Source organism: Mytilus californianus, unplaced genomic scaffold (genome assembly GCF_021869535.1).
Source record: "Mytilus californianus isolate M0D057914Y unplaced genomic scaffold, xbMytCali1.0.p SCAF_2, whole genome shotgun sequence".
In the NCBI taxonomy this organism is placed as follows: Eukaryota; Metazoa; Mollusca; class Bivalvia; order Mytilida; family Mytilidae; genus Mytilus; species Mytilus californianus.
In genome coordinates, this window is record NW_026262668.1 from 105,158,078 (window position 1) to 105,175,337 (window position 17,260).

At 31.8% G+C, this 17,260-nt stretch overlaps 1 protein-coding gene across 1 annotated transcript in view; it reads right to left on the reverse strand.

Moving 5' to 3' along the window:
- Positions 1 to 1,635: 1,635 nt before the first annotated feature.
- Positions 1,636 to 17,260, reverse strand: part of LOC127728526 (tRNA (cytosine(72)-C(5))-methyltransferase NSUN6-like) — a 31,919-nt gene continuing 16,294 nt past the window's right edge. The window contains exons 7-11 of the mRNA XM_052235947.1: positions 16,835 to 16,875; positions 15,517 to 15,646; positions 7,234 to 7,391; positions 5,590 to 5,715; positions 1,636 to 1,811 (exon numbers count right to left, since the gene is read on the reverse strand). Coding sequence (XP_052091907.1) covers positions 1,653 to 1,811; positions 5,590 to 5,715; positions 7,234 to 7,391; positions 15,517 to 15,646; positions 16,835 to 16,875 — 614 coding nt within the window. The 3' untranslated portion in view covers positions 1,636 to 1,652. The remainder of the gene's footprint in view (positions 1,812 to 5,589; positions 5,716 to 7,233; positions 7,392 to 15,516; positions 15,647 to 16,834; positions 16,876 to 17,260) is intronic.

Genomic DNA, 17,260 nt, shown 5'->3' on the forward strand with positions numbered 1-17,260 from the left:
AATGGGTTGTTCAGTTCGTCTGATAGATCTTGACCTATTGAACATTTTTACCTTGTCAGATTTGCTCTAAATGCTTTAGTTTTTTAGATATAAGCTCAAAACTGCATTTGACCCCTATGTTCTATTTTCAGCTATCTAAAACTTGACCTCTGTTTACATTATGTAAAATTCGAATGGTTAAATTTTAAGCAGGCTTCAATAATTGTGCAGAAACATCAAATCCTGCTATCTTACACATTTTTTGAGGGGCAAAATTGCAAAATGTGCAAAATTTGAATTGATTTAAATGGGTGAGGGTTGGGATTTCAGCGAAACCATTTCATGTGCATTTCCAAAGACAGGAACTTCATCAGTACATGTTCTCATTTATATCTTAATGCTTTATTCATTTAGGTTATCTAGTATTGATGGCAGATCTATTATAGTAAGCCTTGCTAAATTCATTCACAATTTTTATTTACCCAGGAAATTTAAAGCTCGACATATTGCATAGGCACCCGTCTATTGTTGAGGCTATACATTAACCTGTGGATATCTTAAAATTTTCGTGTTGTTTGGTTGCTGTCTTTGACTCATGTATCACACATCTCCTTTTATTCAAAGCATATCAATAAAGCAGTTCCAAACATTGTCTTAAAACTAAAATGAAAAAATTGAATGCAATTCATTGGAAACCTATAATTTTGATAATTTAGCTTTTTAAGAGAACAACTTTGAAACGAAAAATGTTGAATAAAGAGCTGCACCATGAGCGCATGATACGCCCATTGTCCTTTTAGCTCGTCTTTTTAGCTTTCAATGAATATATATGATCAACTAGAAATACTGTGAGCACTGCTAAAATAGAAACCCCCCCCCCCCCCCAAAAAAAAAAAAACATGCACACACAGTGGTACCTATTGACACAAAACATGAACAATTTCAAGTTTAATTAATTTGGTGGCCTCGATTTTGGAACGAATAAAATTCTCTAACCGTCCAAAGTGTGAAAAACGGATAGTTCCAGAACTTATCAATGTCATACGAGAAATTTATAAAAAAAAACTATAGGGAGCTTATTTCAATAGATATAAACAAGTCTCCAAAGTTTCATGAAAACCGCTAAAGGGTTTTTGAGTTATTGTCAAAAAAATGGAAAATTCCCCCTTTTTTATGAATAAAGTCCCAATACTCCAAAACGTAATGTCAGAATTTTTTTTAAAATAGAAAAGGCTCTTATGTCAATATATATAAACAATTCACTAAAGTTTCATGAAAATTGTTCAAAGAATTTTTGAGTTATAGTCAGGATACTGGAAAATCCCCCATTTGTTATGAATAAAATCCCAAAACTCAGAAACGTAAACTCCGAAATTTATAAAAAGCGTTTTTGAGATGTTGTCTGATGTGTTGACAAAGGACGGACAGACCGATGGACAGACAGATCAATGGACGGACAGACAAACAGACAGACGGACGGACGGACAGACGGACAGATAACGGTATACCATTATACCTCCTGTAAACAGGTGTATAAAAATGCATAAACACAACCTGTGATAAGTCTTCCCTTACAACCTTGCATTACTTCAAAAGTCTGAATGATGTAATAAAAGGTAACTAAACTTATTGAAAGAAAAGGTAAAACATATGTCATGCAATTTGTAATTCATTTATTTATTTTTCTTAAATTTTGCAATGAAAAATCCTATAGTATCATCATCAACAGACAGCTGTGAGGAAATTGTACCAGGATCATAAAACTGAAGCTTTTGTCTTTGGTCATCTGTCAGACCTTCACATACTTGTCCTATCTGTCCTAAATGTGGTACCTGTAAATGAAATGTTAAATAAATAACTAATGAAGTCTCTCAGAACAATAATAATTTGAGAAAGTTTCTAGCAACCATAAATATTTGGCAACACTATAACCTCAATTTAGAAATAGATTAATTGAACTTAAAAGGATGTGATTCAAATTTAGTTAAATTTCTTGAAATTCTGTCAGAAATATAATTTGAAAAAAATCTTGTAGCAACTGTATATTTTGGAAACATTATGACTTACAATTTGACATAAAACAACTGAATTTCAAAGAATGTGAAACCAATTTGGGTAAATTTCCTGAAAGACTCCCTGACCCACAATTTGTTTTAAAGTTTCTCAGTATAATATAGATATGCAAAAGCACCTAGCTATCATGTATTTTGAGAAATGTTATGGCCTAAATGTTGAAATGGCACAATTAAGTTTGAAAAGGATGAGTTTCAAATTGTATCTTTTGCAATTCCAATTTTGTTAAATTCTCGGAGACTCTCAAACTTAAAAACGTAATTATTTCAACTATCAGTAAATTTATTAAACAGTAGTTAACCAATATTCAAATCTCGTAAATTGATTAGGAAGAGATAAATCCAGTTTACAATAAAATGCTCCGCAGGGCGCAGCTTGATACGACCGCAGAGGTCGAACCCTGAACAGTTGGGGCAAGTATGGACACAACATTCAAGCTTGATACAGCTTTGCATTTGGATTGTGATTAAATATTTGACACAGCATAGGTTTCTGACACAGAATGAATGTGGTGTAAGAACTTAAAAATTTTAAATTGGACATTCACCTATTATGGTCCAATATCCTAAATCTAAATACATGGTTAGATTCAGCATATCAAAGAACCCCAAGAATTCAATTTTTGATGAAATCAAACAAAGTTTAATTTTGGACCCTTTTGACCTCAATGTGGACAAAGTTGATAACGGGGCCCAAAAATCAAAAATCTAAATACATGGTTAGATTCAGCATATCAAAGAACCCCATATATTCAATTTTTGTTGAAATCAAACAAAGTTTAATTTTGGACCCCGATTTGGACCAACTTGAAAACTGGGCCCATAATCAAAAATCTAAATACATGTTTAGATTCAGCATATCAAAGAACCCTAAGAATTCAATTTTTGTTAAAATCAAACTAAGTTTAATTTTGGACCCTTTGGACCTTAATGTAGACCAATTTGAAAACGGAACCAAAAATTAAGAATCTAAATACACGGTTAGATTTGGCATATCAAAGAACCCCAATAATTCAATTTTTGATGAAATCAAACAAAGTTTAATTTTGGACCCTTTGGACCTCAATGTTGACCAATTTAAAAATGGGGCCCAAAATCCAAAAACTAAATACACGGTTAGATTCAGCATATTAAAGAACCCCAAGAATTCAAGAATAAAACCCCATTGAAATTGGTCAAGAAATAAGCAATTTATACGAAGTATCTTCTTTTGCACAATACTGTGCAATTGAATATTTCTTGCTATTGCGCAATACTGTACAATTGACAATTTCTTGCTATTGCGCAATATTGTGCTATTGGATATTTCTTGCTATTGCGCAATACTGTGCAATTGAAGATTCCTTGCTATTGCGCAATACTGTGCAATTGAAGATTTCTTGCTATTGTGGAATACTGTGCAATTGAAAATTTCTTGCTATTGCACAATACTTATTATATAATAATTTACACATCCTATTTGGTGTGTATCTCCTACCATATCATTATTATTTGCTTTTAAATATCAATCAGAAATAACCAACTTAAAATGGAAAATTTTAAAAGAAAAAAAATAGGAAAAAAAGAAAAAAAATCCCCCCCCCAAATTTTTTGAACCCCCAAATTCAACACCAGCCTTCCCTTTGTGGTATGGTACCTTGCAGTACAATTTCAGAGAGATCCATACACTTGAACACAAGTTATTGTCTGGAAACTAGAAAAATGTGTTTTTTGGCCCCTTTTTGGCCCCAAATTCCTAAACGTTTCGGGCAATTACCCCCAAACTCAAACCCAGCTTTCCCTTTGTGATATGGAACCTTGTAGTACAATTTCAGAAAGATCCATACACTTACACACAAGTTATTGTCCTGAAACTAGAAAAATGCTTGTTTTTTGCCCCTTTTTGGCTCCTAATTCCTAAAATATTGAGGCAATTACCCCCATCATCAATCCCAGCCTTCCCTTTGTGGTATGGTACCTTGCAGTACAATTTCAGAGAGATCCATACACTTGAACACAAGTTATTGTCTGGAAATTAGAAAAATGCTTATTTTTGGCCCCTTTTTGGCCACCAATTCCTAAACGTTTCGGCAATTACCCCCAAACTCAATTCCAGCTTTCCCTTTGTGATATGGAACCTTGTAGTACAATTTCAGAAAGATCCATACACTTACACACAAGTTATTGTCATGAAACTAGAAAAATGCTTGTTTTTTGCCCCTTTTTTGGCCCCTAATTCCTAAAATTTTGAGGCAATTACCCCCAAAATCAATCCCAGCATTCCTTTTGTGATATGGAACCTTGTGGTACAATGTCAGAGAGATCCGTACACTAACACACAAGTTATGTCTGGAAGTTACAAAAATGCTTATTTTTGGCCCCTAATTCCTTTACTGTTGGTACCATAACCCCCAAAATCAATCCCAACCTTCCTTTTGTGGTATTGAACCTTGTGGTAAAATTTCATAGAGATCCATTCACTTAAACTAAAGTTAGAGTGCGAAAACCAATGTGTCTTCAGACAACACCGGACGACGACGACAACGACGATGCCAATGTCATACCAATATACGACCACAAAAAATTTTTTGCGGTCGTATAAAAAGAAGCGGAGGGAATTCCAAAAGGAGAGACCCCCGGTGCATGGACAGGGTAAGCTATGTGCTATGTGCTATGCATAATACTGAGTAAAACTGTCAGAATTTATAAACTTTGATCACAGGCACCAAATAAAACAAAATAATACTACTGCCAAAATATCTTAATTTATTGTACTGGTAGTGGCAGAGATATTACCCTCTTCTTACAGCAGATTGTGACTAAAATACAGACACCTACATACTATGATTGAAGACCAAGCTATTCTCAAAATATGACTAAGGACCTGGATGCACAAATGGATGTAGTACTCCGTTAGTTCTACCTCAACTTTGTAGAGGAAAATTAAATAATAAAATAGATATAGGATATTTACAATTGATTTATATAACAAATATTCAGTGAAAGGTTTATTTCTAGTAAATAGTGATTTCTAGTTGAAGATCTTATAACAAGACACTTAATGCAGAAAGAACTGGCAAAGTCGTAAGTTTTTGCTATATGAACACAAACAAATCATTTAGATAAATGATCATTACATCTGACAGTTCAGTGTAGTAGTCTCATTGTATTGTAGAAAAAGTTTCAGATACTTGTGTGTAAAAAAAACTTGTTCTACTATGTAAACCTCTTCCCCCAAAAAGTTATGAATCGCAATAAGATGATTACTGATGCAAATCTTCAGAAAAATTTATTTTAGACACAAATAACATGTTTGCCGTTTTTACATTCAAGAAGTATAGAAATTTCACCTATGGGAAACCCTAAAAACAAATCTTTTATAGCTGTAAAGTGTTCCATTCAATTTGCAGAACCACTCAAAATCTGTATCAAAATAAAATATTCTAATAGAAATTGCTAACTTTATATAACATCACCAATGATTCCATTTGATAAATCAGAGAATGAAGTCAAACATTTAATGCCAGGTCTGTTATTTCTTTGATCTGTGACAACATACCTGTGGTTCTAGAGATAATTCAGAAAATGTCTTCAATGCCCAAACAACTTGTTTTTCATTTTCTTCTTGGTTAATTGTACATGTACTGTAGACTAATGTTCCACCAGGCTTTAATAGCTGAACTGCCTTAAATTGATAAATGTTTTAAATCAAAAAAAGAAGGATATACATCTTAATCTCCAATTGTCAATACATTAGACACCATTTAATTCCACATCTGTCAGTTGCATAATTCTCTTATGCAGATTGCAAAACAATGTCTGTTCTGTGTTAAATGTTTTTAATTCCATTGATCAAAAAAAATATTCCTGTTTATTCGATAAAAATATCTTTCAAATGGTAAAAAAAGAAAATAGTTGTTGGAAAAAAGGAAATTTTTTTCTGCAATTATGGAAAAAGGAAAATACAAATTGCTAATTAGTTTTCACAAGAATCTTGCTTTTATAACTACACTGTGTCCTTTTTGTGTCTATATCCTTCATAAGCCTCCCATGTACTTTTATTTTACAGCACATATATGAGTTCTTATCAAAAGGTGAATAATACCTATTAATCACTGAATATTTTTTTTCTGACATTTTGGTAATCCTATTAATATAACAGATATATAAATGGTTGATATCATATATTTTTATGATATATATGTACATATATTACATGTAACTCAAGCATGAATAACTGAATCTAAATATTAAAAAAATTATAAGCTCTCATAACATTTATTATTTCTGAGTTCAAGCAAATAAAAAGTCAGGAAAACTGATGTATAAATGTATAGAATAGACTCCATTCAATTGATAAAATTTTTTTTTACAGCATCACTGATTTCTTTTCTTTCTTTTGTATGAGAAGTTGAATCTTCTGCAAAGTGTAAAAAAGAAACCCCAAAAAAAAAAATTTGTTGTCATGAGTGCATTATGCATCTTAATTTTTTTTATACTTTTAAATATTACACATTAACCTTATCAATTTTTATAGCAAAAACGAATCTCATTTTCTGTGATATTTACCTGCATTCAATATATTAGTTCTTCTATCTGGGGGATATCAAATTTGCTAATATAATTTTTGCATGCTTTAGTTGCTTGCAAACATAAAGTGAGATCAGTCATTTACATATCTGTTACCTTTAAAAGAGGAAACTATTGACTACAACTGATGGGCTATATGAATCCCTAATTTTTTTAAAGGCAAAGCTTTCTTTCAAAATATCAATATAGAAATGGAGATAGAATCTAATACTGTAAATTCAGAAATTATTGTGAGGTTTTATTAATGCGAATAATGTGACTGGGTGAATGTCAAAATAATAAGAACTTGCATTACAATATTCAATACATATAACTGTATGCAAATTTTCCTATAATGGCAATAATTAATCTTGCATTTAGTCCTTTCCCCATACATAGCAATAGTAAATGCACACACTAATTTCTATATTTCAAGTAATCAATGTATAAGTAAATATTGAATATCTTTTTTTGTCATTAAAACATTCAATCGAATCATATCAGGTCTGCAAATAATTTCTTAAAACTATGACAATCATCCAACATAAGTATTCTGATTCATACTTAGAACCACTTAGATTCTTTTCCTTTCCTTAAATGTATTTGTTTTACATGAATATAGATATTTACTTACAGCTTTAAGTAATTTTCTCTGATAAGTAGAATAAGATTTTAAGCTATTTAATGACATTTTATTTCTTTTGGATGGTCTCTGTCCTAATGCACTACATGGTCCATCTAATAAAATCCTATCAAAAGTTTCAATTGGAAAAGGAGGTCCACCAGAAGAATCTGCAATGAAAATTATAACATATACTCATTCTACAGTATATTCAATTACAAAAAAACTAGATATAAGAAGATGTGGTATGAGTGCCAATGAGACAACTCTCCATCCAAGTCACAATTTGTAAAAGTAAAACATTATAGGTAAAAAAACTGACTGTATACAATATAAAATGATCCACAGGGCGCACCTTGATACAACTGCAGAAGTCGAACTCTGAACATTTGTTGTAAGTAGGAACACTACATTCAAGCTCTGAATTTGGATTGTGATTAAATATTTGACACAGCATAGGTTTCTGACACAGAATGAATGTGGTCCAAAAACTGAAAAATTTGAAATTGGACTTTTACCTTTTATGGTCCAATATCCAAAATCTAAATACCAGGTTAGATTCAGCAAACTCAAGTACACCAAGAATTTAATTTTTTTATTTAGTAATGGACAATATTATCTAAAGTTTTAAAAGGCTCCATAAAGGAATGGTTCATTCTCATTTATCCAACTTTTTAAAATTATGGGTAGTACAGGTAAAAAAAAAAAGTTGGATAGATGAGATCAAAGGTAATCAAGAACAAAGGGTTTTTCAATTAGAGTTTGGGTTGAATGACAGGTGAAAAATAAGACTGAAAATTATACCCCCATTAAATTTTCTGTAGTATTATTTAGCATAGCATGTTAAAATGTGCAACTGACATTTAGTTAATGTAATGTAAATCATTTGAAAGTATTTTTAAGTTTTTTAACCGTTAATTTAAATGTGAATTGGATAGAAAAATATCAGTTGCACTTTTATTCATGAAGAGATTTGTCAATGAGATGGAGCTTTTTTTAGTGTAATAGATCCTCTTCGTTCATTTTTTCCAAATGGTTTGTTGTCCTTGGTCCTACGGTAGTGAAGTGGTTCCATCGTTCTGGTTCTCTGTCAACCCACTGTTCTGTGACGTAGTCATTAAAGCTGGTGACTTGTGCATCTTCGGTCTGGTAGTTATTCAGTGCGTAGAACCATACTTCTTCAATTTGGTAAGGAGGTACTAAAGGAAGTGCTGATGCTCGTCGTACGTGTTGATGAAGTAATGGATCGCTCTAATATTCTTCGGTCAAACCAAGAGTCTGTACCTTTTTCCAGATGCGCTGGCAGAAGTGGAATAAACAGCCTTTGATATTTTATTTTGTACTTTTGTTGCATTTTATCGTAAAAAATTAAATTCTATTTTATTCAATATGAACTTTCACATGTTTTTACTTTCATAAAATGTTAATATAAAAATATTACTGATTTTGGGGTTTCTTCTGTATAAATGATGAAACATTTATTTATTATTTAAAATATACTAAATTTTATTTAAAAATAAAATGTAACAAGTTTACTATCGCCTATTTTATATATATTTTTTCAATAATATAAAAACATACAGGAACAAATTTACTGTCAAATTTTAGAAAGACACCTTATTATTACTAAACAAACAACCCAATAATTAACAAAAATAAAAAGTTGGCTAAATGAGAATACCTTATTTTAAAAAGTTGGATAAATGGGAAGACACCAAAGGAATTTAGCTATAATTAGTAGGAAACCTTTTATTAAATTAATGAATAATTTTTTGGTGTTTGAATATTGCTTCAAGTGGGATACAGAATGACGTGTATGGAAATTGATGTTTATTTGTCATCGGGTAATTATTCCAGTTTTTAAAAATATTGTGACTTTGGATGATGGGAACGGGGAGGAAATTCATTTTCCTTGACATTGTTAAACTGTTAGCATTAAGAAATCAATATTGATAATTTAGCAATTTTAGGAATGAATGATATAGTGGAAATGAAATGCAGAATAAAATCATATCTAAGTTAAAAGGATAATAGAATTATATTACATGTATAATGAACTGAAGATTTGTTTTAATTTTTTTTTAAAAATAGGATAATAATATGCCATAAACTTATGGCATGAAATTGGGCATGAATTGGTAATAGTGTTTTATGGGATTGTAATTCTAAGTGGTTGGGATGTTATTTTAACTAGATTTGTGAATTTGTGATAAGAATTGTTCTAAAAAGTTATATCAAAATGTGACATTTATGTTGTGTGTTTTAGAGTGAATTATCATAAAATTGTGGTTTGAGTTATTTCCCTTTGAACAGAACTGTTAATATGGAGAAAATTGTTTTTTAAGTATATGTGGGAAATATTTAAATTATTATTGATATGGATTGATATACGTTGTATTTGAATGAGAATGCTGATAATTTGATAATTTAATAAATTATAAGCAAAAACATTGTAAAGGAGGTAACTCTTAATGTTAAAAAACCCAAACAAATGAAATTGATCAAATATAAGCAATTCATCATAGCAAATCCCCTACCATTCACTTTTTGTTGAAATCAAACAAGGTTAATTTTGGACCCTTTAGACACTGATGTGGACCAATTTAAAAACAGGACCCAAAATCCAAAATCTTAATACATTATTAGATTCAGCATATTGTTGTCAATCAAAGTTTAATTTTGCAAGCTAACTTGTACCCACTTGAAAACATGGCCCAAAATCAAAATTCTAAATACACAGTAAGATTAAGCATATCAAAGAACCCCAATATTTTAAGATTATCTAAACCCCATTGAAATTGGTCAGAAATAAGCAATTCAAACAAAGTTTTAAAAATTGCTTGTTTTTACCCCTTTTTGGCCCCTAATTCCTAAGTTGATACAGCCATAACCCCCAAATTTAATCCAACCTTTCTTTGTGTGGTATGGAACCTTGTGGTACAATTTTATACAAATCCATACACTTATACTCAAGTGACTGTCTGGAAACCAAATGTCTTCTGACATCTACAACATCACCATACTTTTATACCACAACAAATTTTTACGGTCATATAATAACACATGAATGAATACTTTATAGTTATTCCATTTCCTACTTACAGTATACAAACTACATATAGTTATTTCATATCTTACTGACAGTATCCAAAATAACATAGTTATTTTCATATTTTACTGACAGTATATAGAATAACATTCAGTTATTTCATACCATACTGACAGTACACTATATAAGTATGGTTATTTCCTATCCAATTGACATACAGTATTAAATATGTTTTTTTCAAATCCTACTGACAGTATATAGAATAACTTATGGTTATTTCATATCTTACTGACAGTATCCAAAATAAGTTATTGCATATCCTACTAACAGTACAAAATAACACAAGTTTATTTCATATTTTACTGACAGCATCCAAAATAACATACAGTTATTTTATAATCTACTGACAGTATACATTATAGCATATATTTATCAAATATCCTACTAATATTATACTGAATAACTTACAGTCATTTCATATCTTACTGACAGTATCCAGATTAAAGCAAGTTTATTTCATATCCTACTGACAGTATACATAATATCAAATACTTTTTTTCAACAACCGTGCATGCAAATGTATTTCATTTGAAAAATTAATTGTACAGTTCTTTTAACAAGAGGCTCATGAGAGCCTGATATCGCTCACCTGTAATTTCAGTTTCAGGCATTTGACTTATTTGTAGATCATACTTTGCTCAACAATTTTGTCATTTACACTTTCTCTCTTTCTATAATAACATTAAAGATAAAACATAACCAAAAACTGTAAAATTTCCTATAAATTAACTATTTCTGGGCAGTAACCAAATAATAAGTTGTCCTATTGGTCTAAAGATTACTTGACAGGTAGATCTAAACCTGTTTAACACTTTCACCTATGTCAGTTTTGCTCTTTAACTGCTTTAGTTTTTGAGATGAAAGCGAAAAACTTCATTTGACCCCTAAGTTCTATTTTTAGAAACTGCTGCCATGTTTTTAAATGGATCAAATCCCAAAATATAATCTATAAACTAGATACCCTACGGAACATTTTTAAGTATTAAGCCAAGTAATTTCAGAGAAGAAGATTTTTGAAAAAGTAAGACTTTCACAAAAAATTTAAAAAAAAATGTTTTAAGGGCAATAACTCCTTAAGGGGTCAATTGACTATTTTGATCATGTTGACTTATTTGTAGATCTTACTTAGCTGAACATTTATTGCCATTTATACTTTCTCTCTATCTATTATAATATTAAAGAAAATAACCTTAAACTGTAAAATTTAATAAAAATAAACTATTTCCAACAGTAACCCAACAATGGGTTGTCGAACTTGTCTGAAAATTTCATAACAGATAGATCATTACCCATTTATCACTTAAACTCCCTTTCACTTTTGCTATAACTGCTGTAGTTTTTGAGATATAGACCAAAAACTGCATTTGACCCCTATGTTCTATTTTTAACCATGACGGCCATGTTTGTGGATACAATCTATAAACTAGATACCCTAAGGAACATTCAGTTAAAGTTTGAAGGTATTTGGCCCAGAAGTTTCAGAGGAGAAGATTCTTGAAAAAGTTTATGACGACGACGACAGACGACCGATGACGACGGATGCCAAGTGATGGCATAATCTCAAATGGGGCCCTTTGGGCCCTGATGAGCTAAAAAAGGAAGTAAGTAGGCTGGTTTTATTAATTTAATCATTTGAGCCTTTATCATACCCCACACAATGAAGTTGTATATGTTTTGACCCATCTGTCTGTCTGTCAGTCTTGTTCTTGTCATCGCACCTTCTCTGAAACCACACAACTGAGTTTTCTGAAACTTTGTAGGTAATGAGGATACTATGCAGATGTGCATATCGACAGGAAATTATGATTCAATTTTTTTCTAGGAGTCATGCCCTATGAACTTAGGATTTTAGAATAAATATACTACTGCATCACTTGGTCATTGCAACTTCTCTGAAACCACACAACAGAATATCATGAAACTTTGTAGTTAATGAGGACATAATATGTAGATGTGCATATCCACAAGAATTTTTTATCAGTTGACTTTTTTAGGAGTTATGAGTCTTTGAACTTAGGAATCTGGTCAGATTTTGTTTGCCCAGTGACAATGTGGGGGCGTGGGGTATATGAGCCTGCTCACAAAGGTTCTTTAATTTAACTATCATTTGCCATGGTATAAATCCATACTTTTGCAACAGCAATTAGAGGCTTCTTAAAATATTTAAGACAAGAACGCTCATCCTGAAATGTATCGCTCACCCTGAAATGTATCGTCTGTTTTACTTATTGAATTTATGTTGAAAGTCTGTAATTTGACAGTTTTATTACATATAAACTTAACATTATCAATGTTCTATGAAAATGTAGTAATCAACAGATGAACCATGCCAGACAAGACATGTACACCTTACAATCATTCCATACACCAAATATAGTGGTAATATAGCTAATAGTACCAAAGAAACACATCAAACCATAAATCTTAACAATGACCAATGAACAATGAAAGTGAGGCCAAGACAGACATGTACACCTTACAATCATTCCATACATCAAATATAGTGGTACTATAGCTAATAGAACCCGAGAAACACATCAAACCATAAATCATAACAATGACCAATGAACAATGAAAATGAGGTCAAGGTCATATGAACCCTGCAGAACAGACATGTACACCTTAAAATCTTTCCATACAACAAATAAAATTGACAGATTGCTTAAAACATCTGAGAAATAGACCAAACCACAAACACTAAAAATAGTCCAATGAACCATGAAAATGAGGTTTAGGTCAGAAGAAACATGCCACATAGATATGTACACCTTACAATCATTCCATACACCAAATATAGTTGACCTAATGCTTTTAGTTTATCAGAAACAGACTTGACCAAGTAACTTTAACCTTGATCACTGATCCATGATATGAGGTCGAGGTTTGGTGAACACTACCTGACAGACATTTAGAAGTTGCAAGGAACCCATATACCAAATATAGTTATCCTTTAACTCATAATAAGTGAGTATTTTACTTGATAAAGAAAAATGTAATTTTTTTTCGAAAACAGTCACTGAACCATGAAAATGAGATCAAGGACAATGGATATATTACAGACTGAAACTTCTTAACATAAGATATCTGTATACAAGGTATGAAGCACCCAGGTCTTCAACCTTCTGAAATATAAAGCATTAAACAAATAGTATACATATTTGCCGCAGCCAACAGATTGTAACCCTATGTGTCGCAATCTGCGACTTTCGCCACAGGCAAGACAAAAAACTGTGAATTTCTGACAGTAATTTAGTAGTCAACCAGTAATATTAAAAAATAAATTCAATAAAATATATCATGGGTATTATTAGCACATAGTTATATTACTGTTTCGATATAAAAAAGATCCATTGTGTAAATTACAGATCTTATCATTACCATTGACTTCAGAAAATACAGTTTGTTTAAAAAAAAATTGATTATAGACGTCAATGCATTCCATGCTACTGCTGCACTGTAAGCAACAAATCTTTTATAACTATTTGAAAAGGGTCTGGCTATCATAAGATTTGATTAATACAACTGATCTTAAGCTCCTGGTATATTATACACCTCTGATGACTTGACACAGAGATTTGAGAGATAATCTAATGCTTAGTCATTTAATAGCATTTGTCAATTTGTGATATAAAAGTCTTGTTCTAATAGAAATTGTTTCAAGTGATTCACACATTAGAGCAGATGGATCAATATGCGCAATTCATTTCAGGTAGGCGGTAATGGTAGCATTTTCTTCAATTCATCTGCCACTATCGTAAAAAATGGACAAATAAATGTGGTTAAATTTTCCAGGGAACAAAGTGAGATTTACTTTTCCCCAATTTTCACGCAAAAAGTTCTCTGGAAATTCAGCACTTTGCATACATTAAATAACTCCATAGTTTAAACACCTTTACTCTATGTTCCTCTGCTCTTCAAATCAGCACAAATGGTCAAACTTGGTCACTTGTTAAATATAACAACATGTCCAATATCACCGAACAGAATTTTCGTTTACTTTTTATATTTAAATACATTAGGGATATTGACCCAGATGGCTATTGAAAAGCATCTATATCTTGCAACAGGTAATTCAGCTGGCAAAACAAAGATTACACATCTTTTTAAGGTTTTTGTTGAAGAACACTTAGAATAACAAATACATAACATGCACTCTACTTGTTCATGGCAAGGTTTTTTCTGAAACCACATAATTAATATCAATTTATAATTTGTGTTTGTTAGCTGCCTTGTTGTCCACCATCTGTGTAGAATCATAAGGATATGTCTCAATCAGGTTTATAATTTGTGTTTGTTACCTGCCTTGTTGTCCACCATCTGTGTAGAATCATAAGGATATATCTCAATCAGGTTTATAACTTGTGTTTGTTACCTGCCTTGTTGTCTACCATCTGTGTAGGATCATAAGGATATGTCTCATTCAGGTTTATTATTTGTGTTTGTTACCTGCCTTGTTGTCTACCATCTGTGTAAAATCATAAGGATATATCTCAATCAGGTTTATAATTTGTGTTTGTGACCTGCCTTGTTGTTCACCATCTGTGTAGAATCATAAGGATATGTCTCAATCAGGTTTGTAATTTGTGTTTGTTACCTGCCCTGTTGTTCACCATCTGTGTAGAATCATAAGGATATGTCTCAATCAGGTTTGTAATTTGTGTTTGTTACCTGCCCTGTTGTTCACCATCTGTGTAGAATCATGAGGATATGTCTCATTCAGGTTAATAATTTGTGTTTGTTACCTGTCTTGTTGTCCACCATCTGTGTAGAATCATAAGGATATGTCTCATTCAGGTTAATAATTTGTGTTTGTTACCTGCCTTGTTGTTCACCATCTGTGTAGAATCATAAGGATATATCTAAATCAGGTTTATAACTTGTGTTTGTTACCTGCCTTGTTGTCTACCATCTGTGTAAAATCATAAGGAAAGGTCTCAATCAGGTTTATAATTTGTGTTTGTTACCTGCCTTGTTGTCCACCATCTGTGTAGAATCATGAGGATATGTCTCAATCAGGTTTATAATTTGAGTTTGTTACCTGCCTTGTTGTTCACCATCTGTGTAGAATCATAAGGATATGTCTCATTCAGGTTAATAATTTGTGTTTGTTACCTGCCTTGTTGTCCACCAGCTGTGTAGAATCATAAGGATATGTCTCAATCAGGTTTATAATTTGTGTTTGTTACCTGCCATGCTGTCCACCATCTGTGTAGAATCATAAGGATATGTCTCAATCAGGTTTATATTCCATTCTTTAGCATGTGCTTGTATCTTCATGATTTTCTGTACAGTTTTATCCACTGCCACTAATCTTCCCTTGAAGTAAATAAGTAAGAAAAGTAATTTTTTTAAGTAAAAAAAAAAAAGAATCTTTTCTACTCATGTTTTCAATTTTCCCCCTTAAAGTTTGTATTATGAATGATTAGTTCACCTTCCTATAGAAAGAATTACTGTTTCCAGAATAATGCTGTTGAGGATTTTCAAGTTCAAATTATTTAATATAACCTCGAATAATTTTCTAAGGTGAAAATAAAAGTAATCATTCTAAAACTAAAAAACTTTCATCAATTCAGAAAATGTAAAAACAACTATCATATCCCTAATTGTATTCAGTCTTATTTCCTACTTCAACCTGCAAAGGTTTAGACTACACTTCCAATTACATCTTAGAAACAGAAATAAATAAAAGAAGAATGTGTCTTGAGTATACAAATGCCCCAGTTCTAGCTTTGCAATTTTCCCAGTTTAAAAGAGGCGTAATTCTTGAACGGTAAGTGATGAAATGCCCAATTTTCGAACTCTGTCTGCATGTAGTGGTTCTCAGCATTGTGTATGAGTTTCATAAAATTAGGATGAACCAAACTTAAGAGTACGGAAACGGAAAAATTTGCAATTTCCAAGTTTAAAAGGGCATAACTCTAGAAAGGTTAATGACATACTGCCAAAATTTAAACTCTGTCTGCGTGTTGTGGTTCTTAGCATTGTGTATGAGTTTCATAAAATTTGGATGAAGCAAACTTAAGACTATGGAAACAAATAAATTTGCAATTTACCAAGTTATAATGGGGGCATATTTCTAGAATGGTAAGTGGCTCACTGTCCAAATTCAAACTCTGTCTGTAAGTATTGGTTCTAAGCATTGTGTACGAGTTTCATTTTTTGGATGAGGAAAACTTAATTTAGAGTGCAGAAACGAAAATGGGACATAAGGACAGACCGAAAGACAAAAGGACGAATGGAAAGACGGAAGGACAGACCGAAAGACAAAGGGAAGAACCGAAAGACCGAAAGACAGGACGAATGGAAAGAAGGAAGGACGGTAGTCAAGGGTAACACTTGATGCCCCCATTGCTACAGCAGGAATGACAGACCAAAAGACTAAAGGAAGAATTGAAAGAACAAAAGACAGAAGGAAGAATGGAAACACGGAAGGACGGATGGTCAAGGGTAACACTTGATGCCCCCCATTGCTACGGCAGGGGCATAAAAATCAATGTTACATACCTTATTTTTCATTAACACAGCTAAATGAGTTGTTTTTCCACCTGAAAATAGAAATGAAATACTTATTTCAATCAACAAAAGTATTTTGGAGTTTTCACAGATTCTTGCTGATTTAATCAACCTGCTACAGGTGTGTAAGTGTAACTTAAATCCACTTCACCTTGTAATTTTTTTACATATTCTGTGATACTTTGATATTATAGCTTAGCTTTACTTAAATAAAAGAAGAGTATTTTTCCATTTCTGATAAAGAGTTTTGAGAGAAATTATTTTTTTGTAGCATGTATGGTTTCACTAGGCTAATTCATAGAAAATGAATTAAACTTTAAACACCAATACTGCTGTTACTATGTTTCATAATTTGAATGTAAGAGAATCACAACCCAATCCTAGACAAGAAGTGAATACATTTAATAGAGACAACAA